This window comes from Erinaceus europaeus, chromosome 4, assembly GCF_950295315.1.
Source record: "Erinaceus europaeus chromosome 4, mEriEur2.1, whole genome shotgun sequence".
Classification (NCBI taxonomy): Eukaryota; Metazoa; Chordata; class Mammalia; order Eulipotyphla; family Erinaceidae; genus Erinaceus; species Erinaceus europaeus.
Genome location: NC_080165.1, coordinates 54890650 through 54899282, shown reverse-complemented (window position 1 = coordinate 54899282; position 8633 = coordinate 54890650). Strand labels below are relative to the sequence as shown.

The following is an 8633-nucleotide window of genomic DNA, read 5'->3' as shown; positions in this document are numbered from 1 at the left end:
CCACCTGTAGGGGAAAAAAATTTGTGAGTGGTGAAGCAGTGCTGTAGGTGTCTCTCTGTCTCTCTCCCTCTCTGTCAACCCCTTCCCTCTTGATTTCTGGCTGTCTCTATTCAATAAATAAAGCTTAAAAAATAAAAAAAAGTACTCCATCATAACTAAATTCACTGATACTTAGTTATCTCCTAGGTAGAACCTGGAGGCCCCCATATTACACCATATCAATAGAAGATAGATGGCATTTTCCAGTCAGTTCTAGAGTAGTCATAGACTTTAATGGCTCACAGAGGAGTGCTTATCTCCCCAGCTCATGCATCTATTGTTCCCTACCCTTTACTTTTCTTATGGCCACTACCTTCCCCAAAGTCCTGGCAAGAGCCAGGCCAGGGTGGTGGCTGCTGCAGCCAAGATGCATGATGATGCCACTGAGCTCGACACAGCACTGTTGCACAGGTCTCCAGCACAGCAGTCTCTGTGGGTTGTATAAGTCACGTCTCCCACCAACTCTGTTTCCACTTGATTGCAGTGATGAGCAGCTACACAGGCTGGATGGTGATGAATCAAGGTTACTGAGGCTGAAAGAGAATCATGTTATGGTGTTAGACTCCTGATTTAAGGATTTGCCTTGTGGGAGAGAACAAACATAATTTCAAGGGGGTCCATAGGAACTTTCTTCTTCAAAAGAAAAAACAAAACCAAAACAAAACATTTCTCTGAAACCAAGTGATCAAAGTTAACACATTGATATGTTGAAGCCCCTGTGCATCCAGTTAAGCATACAGGTTACAATGTGCAGGGACCAGAGTTCAAGCCCCCAGTCCTCATCTGCAAAGGAAACACTTCATAGCAGAGCTGCATCTCTCTGCCTCTCTTCCTCTCTATCCCTCTATCTCTATTCCAATAAATAAATACATAGGGCAGGCAAAGAGCGTAATGGTTATGTAAACAGACTCTCATGCCTGAGGCTTTGAGGTCTTTGGTTCAATCCCTCATACAGTCATAAACCAGAGCTGAGCAATGCTCTGTGAAAATAAATAAATATTGCGAGTCCAGCAGTTGCGCAGCGGGGTAAGTGCACTTAGCATGAAGCGCAAGGAAAGCGCAAGGACCAGCATTTGAGTCCGGGCTCCCCCCTACACACACCTGCAGGGGAGTCTCTTCACAGGCAGTGAAGCAGGTCTGCAGTAGTCTATCTTTCTCTCTCCCTCTCTGCTTTCCCCTCCTCTCTCCATTTCTCTCTGTCCTATCTAACAATGATATCAATAACAACAACAATAATAAATACAACAACAATAAAAAAACAAGGGCAACAAAAGGGAAAATAAATAAATAAATATAAAGAAATAAAATTAAAATAAATATTAAAACATGAATAAATATTAAAAATATTTTTAAAATGTTCACCAGGAGTGGTAGAATCACACAGATGCAATGCCCCAGAAAATCTTAGCAGCAAAGTAAGTAAGTAACATAACTTATCAAAAGTTTCAAGGTCTTGGGAAGTCACTCAGTAGGCAGAGTGCGGAACTTGCATGTGTGAAGCCATGAGTTAGAGTCTCGGCACTCTAACTCTGGTTCTTTCTCACTCAAAGAAATATTTTTTAAAAAGTGTCAGGGGGCTGGGTCAGGTGGCACACCCGGTTAAGTATACATGTTACCGTGCACAAGATCCTGGGTTCAGGCCCCCACACCCCACCTGCAGGAGGGATACTTCATGAGTGGTAAAGCAGGTATGTGGGTGTCTATCTTTATCTCTCCTTCTCTGTCTTCCCCTCCCTTCTCAATTTCTCTCTGTCCCATTAAATAATAAAAAAAAATAGGGGAAAAAGTGAAAATGAGCATTAGGACCAATGGCTTCATGTGTGGGCACTGAGCCCCAGCTCCAGTGATAACTCTGATGGCAATTAAAAAAAAGTGTCAAGGTCACTGAAAACAAATATTTAGAATTGTCACGGACTGGAGAAGAAACAAAAAACTGAATGTGTCTGCACTAGCCAAGTGAGCTATCTTGCCAGCCAATTGTATTTCTCACCGTCTCTCAGTAAATAAATATTTTTATTTTTTAAAATAGTTCATTTATTTACTTATTATTGGATATAGATAGAGAGTAAAATTGAAAGGGGAGGGAGAGAAGGAAAGAGACAGAGAGACACCTGCGACAGCACTGCTTCACCACTCCTGAAGCTTTCCCCTACACCTGGAGATCAGGGGCTTGAACCTGGGTCCTTGTACACTATAAGGTGTGCGATTAACCATGGCATCACTGCCTGGCCCTTATAAATAAATATATTTTTAATTTTTTTAAATATTTAAAATATTTATTTATTTATTTATTTTCCCTTTTGTTGCCCTTGTTGTTTTTCATTGTTGTTATAGTTATTATTGTAGTTGTTATTGATGTTGTTGTTGGATAGGACAGAGAGAAATGGAGAGAGGAGGGGAAGACAGAGAGGGGGAGAGAAAGACAGACACCTGCAGACCTGCTTCACTGCCTGTGAAGCGACTCCCCTACAGGTGGGGAGTCGGGGGTTCGAACCGGGATCCTTATGCAGGTCCTTTTGCTTTGCACCACCTGCGCTTAACCCGCTGTGCTACTGCCCGACTCCCTACATAAATATTTTTAAAGTGATAAATGCAATGTAGATGCTAATTTGAGTCCTAGACCTAAAGAAGGAGCAATGTGGGTGGTCTGGGAGGTGGTGCAGTGGTAAAGCTTTGGACTCTGAAGCATGAGGTCCAGAGTTTGATCCCCGGCAGCACATGTGCCAGAGTGATGTCTGGTTCTTTCTCTCTCCTCCTATCTGTCTCATAAATAAATAAAATCTTTAAAAAAAAAAAAAAGAAAAAGAAAAAAGAAGGAACAATGTGGAACAATGGGCTATGCTGAATCATGTCAGCACACTAGTTATCAGTATTATAACAATGTTATTTCCTGATTCTAATACCCATACTATTCCCACATAAAATGTTAACATTAGAGGACATTGGATTAAGGATATACAGGAACTCTTTGTACTATTTTTACAACTTTCCTGTCAATTTAAAATTATTTCAAAATAAACTATTTAAACACATACATACCTCCTTGATCCTTAGGAAACTGAAGTTTGGTTAAATAATTTTGTCCCTCCTTGCCTTGAAGGGACAGAATCTATTCTGACTATTCATGAATGAATGGGTCTGTGAAATTCTTTCTGGAGAGAGAGAGGGGAGGCAGGAGCACATGAGCATCAGGCTCTTGAGGGGTTCTGTGCCAGGAGCCAGAAGGAATTACAGCCTGTACTGCTCTGCACCATCTGCCCAGAGCCAGACTGAGCCTGGAAGGTTCTGGAAGTCGAAAGGAAGGACACTGGGCAGGAGACAGGGAAGAACTGGAGGAGAGGGAGAAAAATGAGGACTCACGGTTTCCAGGTAGCTTGGTCTGTCCCATACTTGGTTGGGGTTTGCGGTCCAGGAAGCCACAATGTTCGCCCTCGCTGCAGGTGGTCACTGTCTCCTTGCAGGAGCTACTGGAGCCTCCACCACAGTCATAGCACCTCATGCGGTTTCCTGGCAGGATTGAGGGATCACTGAACCTGGGCTCTCAGGAGAGTCAGCAGGCAGAGAGGGACTGGTCTGTGTGAATGTGCCTCCTTACCCAAGGCAGATCCTACCAAGGTACACAGAAGGATCCAGGCAAGCTGGGGATTCATTGTATCTGTCTGTGTCAGTCACTCTGCTCCCTCCCACCCGCCACCCTCCCTGGCCCTGTTCTTATATCTCCTTTGTCTTGGGCTTTATAGAGCAATAAAAGAGGGAGGAAAGAGTCTTCGCCAGCAAGCATCAGGGGCCCCAATGAGGGCAGGGAGGGGCCCCTAGGAAGAAAGAACTCTCAGTACCCCCTAATGCCTCCATCATCAGTAGTGGTGCTATAAATGGTGGCCCCAGAGCCCCTAGGTTCTCTAAGATTCAGTGGGTCTTCAAGGGCCTTCCTTTTTCAGACTAAATATATGTGTGGGGCCAGATTTTCTTTCTCTCTCTCTCTCTTTTTAAGAGAACTCATTTAATTTTTTTCTTTGAGTTATTTATTTGAATAAAGGCAGAAAGAAATCAATAGGGAAAGGGAAGATAGAGAGGAGAGAGAAAGAGAGATACCTGAAGCAATGCTTCACTGCTCCTAGATATTCCCCCCTGCAGGTAGGGTCCTTGCTAGTTATAACATGGGCACTCTACCAAGTGCCCCACTGCCTGGCCCTAGGTGAGGTTCCTTCAGAAACTTGAACCAAAGCAATATGTCCTAACAATCTGAGCATGGAAGCAGATATGAAAGATCAAGTACCTATTAAGCTCTACTTTAAACAGATTCCCCTGAATACAATGTACTTCTCACTGTGTCTTTGGGAAAGAAGTAATTTTTCACAAACCATGTCTTGTTGTTTAACCATATAATTGGTTTACTATTTTTATTTTTAATTTTATTATTTATTGGATAGTGACAGAGAAAGGCTGAGAAGGGACTGGAAGATGGAGAGGGAGAAAAAGAGATACCTGCAGCACCGCTCCACCACTTGCAGCACTATCTCCATGCAGGTGGAGAGTGGGAGCTTGAACCTAGGCCCTTGTGTATTGTAATATGTGCACTCAACTGAATGTGTGATAACCAACCGGTCCCACTATTTTATTTTTAAATAAATATATTAAGATGTTCTGTCTTGCAGGCCAGAAGATGGGGCCACAGTGGGTAAGGCATTGGGTTTTCAAGCATGAGGTACAAAGTTTGATTTCCTAGCACTGCATGTGTGTGAGTGGTGCTCTGGTTTTCTCTCTCTCTCAGTGTGTGTGTGTGTGTCTCCTCATAAATAAGTAAATTTTTTTTTAGAAACTTTATTTATTTCCCTTTTGTTGCCCTTGTTATCACTGTTGTTGTTATTGTTGTCATTGTTGTTGGATAGGACAGAGAGAAATCAAGAGAGGAGAGAAAGAAAGAGAGGGAGAGAAAGATAGACATCTGCAAACCCACTTCACCACCTGTGAATCGAACCCCCTGCAGGTGTGGAGCTGGGGGCTTGAACCGGGATGGCCCCAGCTCCCCACCATATGTGTGGAAGTGCCATGTGTGCTTAACCTGCTGTGCCACCACCCAGCTCCCAATAAGTAAATCTTTAAAAAATGTTCTGTTTTTGTACAAACTATTGTACTTACTGTTGAATGTAAGACATTAATTCCCCAATAAAAAAAAATAGTACTAAAAAAAAAGACTGATAAAAAAGTTCTGTTTTTATTTTTATATAAATACATATATAGGTATTATTTATTTGTTTTAGATAGAGACAGAGAAAAGTTGAGAGGCAAAGAGATAAAAAGGGAGAGAAAGACTCTTGCAGCACTGCTTCACCACTTATGAAGCTTTCCCCCACTCCTACAGGTGGGAGCCGGGGGCTTGAACTTGCTGTTTTTGTTTCTACTATAGTAAATTGACATAACACACACACACACACACACACACACACACACACACACACACACACATGCTGTTGGGAGTCTTAAATGGTTTTTAAGAGGGCTAGAGATTTTTTTAAAAGTCTCTAAAATTGCTTCTCAATGGATACTTATGTCTATTGAACCTACGCTTATCCTTCTGGTTCACTATTGCCTTATTCCCCAGAAGCAGTTCTCTCCCTGTCTGCCCACTCTACCCCTTAAATGTCAAGCAATGACTGCTCCTCCAAATTTTATCCCTTCATCTCATCCTAGTCTTTTTGACCCCTGCCTCCACCCTCGCCCCAATGGAAGCACATCAGTCTTTCTACCCTCATTCATAATGACTTACTTCTTCTGAGGTAGTAAAGTTGGGAGGGATAATTATGGGATAAGAATGTTGAGGCTTGGGGGAATCAAAGGGATCTGAAGCAGGGTGGGGTCCTCCCAGCTGGGTTTTGTGGGTGGGGGGTGGGGGTGGAGGGTTATTTGTTTCATACTCAACTGCCACACTGAATCAGATCTGCACTATAGAGAGTGTTCAGAAATGGTGACCTTGAAATACTTAAACACAGAGAGGAGAAAAGACAGAAAGCAGTGTGAGGAAATTAATTGGAAATGTACTCTGGGACTGTGCCATTTCTTAAGACAGAAAACAAAAGGAAGACGAGTTGAGAGAACAGAGAACAGCTTGAAACAAGGGGAGGGAAGGTGATAGACACACTTCAGGAGTGGCAGACACAGCTAAGAGATAAACACTGAGAAAAGAGAGAATATGCTCAAGGCAAGAGCAGACTCAAGTAGGGTGCAAAAAAGGTGTGGGAAGCCAGAGCCCAAGGCCAAGGCCCTGCTGCATCAGGTTGGTGGATCTGGTCGTGGTTCCGCCTCCTCAGATTCACTCCTTAGGTGTGTTTATTTACAGGTCCCTCCCTGTCTCACTCAGATACTCCAACTCTCAGGATCTTGGGGCATAGACCACATTGCCCCAGACTCCTGAGCCCCAGGTTCAGCCATGGGTACCTTCAGCATCTTCCTCTGCATCCTGTTCCTCTGTGGGGCTCTGGGTAAGGGGGACAGAGGGCAGGGGAGGGGGGCTCATCACGAGCTTCGGCATGAGGGCTTGGTATGGGAGTGGACTGGGAGAAGAGACTCCTAGAAGGTAAGAAGAGAGTGGGATGGACTTCAGAAAGAAGTTTCTGGGGAGACCTTTAGGCCAGTATGATAAGATGGAAATAAAGCATTTCCTTTCAAAGGCATTTGAGAATGCCTGTGGCCTCTTTGGCATGCCTGCTTCCCCCTTTCTGTCTGTACCGTATCTCGCCTCTTGCTTCTTGTCTGGGCCATTTAGTCCCATCAATTCCTATTTTTCTCACCTGCTTCTGGTACCAACATTAACTTTTCCACCCCAGCTGGCTTTTTGTGTCATTCTCTATATTCATGTCTGATTTTCTTGGCTTCCTCTCCTCGCTTCTCTCACAAATCCTATATCCCTCTTGCCTTTGGGATTTCTTTTCTTACATTGTTTCCCCTTCCTTCTTCTTTTTCTTTCTTTTTTTTTTTTTTAACTTGTTTGCCCTTCCTCCTCTTCCTTCATTTCACTATTCTCCTCCTCACTTTGTGTATCACCTTTCCATGTGCAACTGGGTGGTTCACCACCTCTCACCTGGCCAGTTTGCCTCTCCTCCCTGTCCTGACTCCTCTGACTTCACAGGTCTTACCACCTCCCCTGCCCAGGGGCGGCTCCACTGTTACAAGTGCAGCTTTGCCAAGCCCTGCAACCCTGTTCCAACTGAGTGTCAGGATGATGAAATTTGTGGCATCAGTATTGGCACTTCAGGTAGGACTCCGGTTTGCTCCCTACTTCCATCTTTGCTGCTAACCCCTGTCCCCTTCTTTCCTGCCCCCCTCCTTTACTAGTCCCCTTATTCTCCCCCCCCCCCCCCACAGAGTGGAAAGAGACCATCGAGCGGAAAGGTTGCCTCCCAAGGACCCAGTGCCTGTTGCCTGGCCGTATCAGCTACTGGTCACGCTCCTATGACCTTCAACACCACTGTTGTGAGCAGGATCTGTGCAACACAGCCACCAAGCTGCAGGGGCTCTCCAGCCCCCTCCTCACCCCTCTGCTCCCCCTAGTGGCCATTTTTACCTGGGTCGGTGACCTCTTCCACTAGCCTCCTGCCCTCAGATCTGCAGCCTTCATTTCAGGACTCCACCACCACCAAGACCCCCCAGAAACCCCTGTACAGACACTTTGGAGATATGTCCCCAAACTGGACTTTGTACAGACCTCCAATTCCTGACCCAGGACTTCCACACCCCTCCCAAGGGCTGATTCACTGCTGCAGCCCCCTGCAGGCACCTAATCAGAGCCCAAACTCATAAGGAACTTTTTTCTTTTCTCCCTGGAGCACTGCTCAGCTGTGAGTTATGGAGGTTTTGGAGACTGATCCTGAGCAGGCATGAAAGGTCTTTTGCATAACTATTATGTTGTCTCCGCAGTCTATGTTCTATGTTTCTTGTCTTTTCTAGACACCCATCACTGGAGCCTTCTCTCAGTCACAGTTCTTTAGCAAGGCAGGTGTTTTTCTGGAGTTGTGGGTTCCAAGCCAGGGAATGGAAGTGGCATCCAGTAATACTGGTGTATGTGTGTTTGCACTCTCTTAAAAATAACCTCTGGCAGGACCTAGTGGGGGTTGTATTGATATGTGGAAAACTAAGAAATGTTATGCATGTACAAACTATTGTATTTATTGTTGATTGTAAAACATTAATGCTCCAATAAAGAAAAAAATAACCTCTGGCAGATGGGGTTGGAGTACTGGAACATGAGTCATAACTTTCATTCTCCTGTGTTATTTGTATCTTTCTCTTTGCCAGACAACTTAGCTTAAGTCATTGCAACGTAAAGGCTTTAAGTGAAACTTTCAAGAAAGCCCAAACATTAAAGGGCACATGGCAGAGTGACTTCCGAAGGTGTGGCTAGGAGTCCAGCTCACTGTGCTGAGACTGGAGGATGGATGAGTTGGGAGCATCCGTGGCTTCTCCTTGTCACCAGCTCAGACTTGTCCAAAACTCACAGCATCATGTCCACTGGTCCAGTACACACTCACCAGGGACCCACTTGCTGACTGCTGTGGACAGCCCCTCTGCTCAAGGAGATAGTGCGTGACTTTTCCAGC

At 44.7% G+C, this 8633-nt stretch overlaps 2 protein-coding genes across 2 annotated transcripts; one reads left to right on the top strand and one right to left on the bottom strand.

Moving 5' to 3' along the window:
• Positions 1–250: 250 nt before the first annotated feature.
• LY6G6D (lymphocyte antigen 6 family member G6D) lies at positions 251–3760 on the bottom strand. The gene is made up of 3 exons (XM_060189468.1): positions 3635–3760; positions 3400–3546; positions 251–572 (listed from the first exon to the last, which is right to left on the bottom strand). Exons 1-3 carry the CDS (start codon positions 3687–3689, stop codon positions 349–351), a joined length of 426 nt encoding a protein of 141 aa, XP_060045451.1. The 5' UTR covers positions 3690–3760; the 3' UTR covers positions 251–348.
• A 2558-nt stretch (positions 3761–6318) lies between these two features.
• Positions 6319–8278, top strand: LOC132538065 (lymphocyte antigen 6G6e-like). Its single transcript, XM_060189464.1, has 3 exons — positions 6319–6518; positions 7166–7291; positions 7402–8278. The coding sequence occupies exons 1-3, from the start codon at positions 6467–6469 to the stop codon at positions 7623–7625; spliced, it is 402 nt and encodes a 133-aa protein (XP_060045447.1). The 5' UTR covers positions 6319–6466; the 3' UTR covers positions 7626–8278.
• Positions 8279–8633: the final 355 nt, after the last annotated feature.

Excerpts from the sequence above, each read along its gene's own strand:
- LY6G6D (XM_060189468.1), bottom strand. The coding sequence starts at position 3,689 with ATGAATCCCCAGCTTGCCTGGATCCTTCTGTGTACCTTGGTAGGATCT. Across the intron at positions 3,547-3,634 it reads CTTGGTAGGATCTGCCTTGG|GAAACCGCATGAGGTGCTAT; the intron begins GTAAGGAGGCAC and ends CAATCCTGCCAG. Across the intron at positions 573-3,399 it reads GACCAAGCTACCTGGAAACC|CCTCAGTAACCTTGATTCAT; the intron begins GTGAGTCCTCAT and ends ATTCTCTTTCAG.
- LOC132538065 (XM_060189464.1), top strand. The coding sequence starts at position 6,467 with ATGGGTACCTTCAGCATCTTCCTCTGCATCCTGTTCCTCTGTGGGGCT. Across the intron at positions 6,519-7,165 it reads GTTCCTCTGTGGGGCTCTGG|GTCTTACCACCTCCCCTGCC; the intron begins GTAAGGGGGACA and ends CTGACTTCACAG. Across the intron at positions 7,292-7,401 it reads CATCAGTATTGGCACTTCAG|AGTGGAAAGAGACCATCGAG; the intron begins GTAGGACTCCGG and ends CCCCCCCCACAG.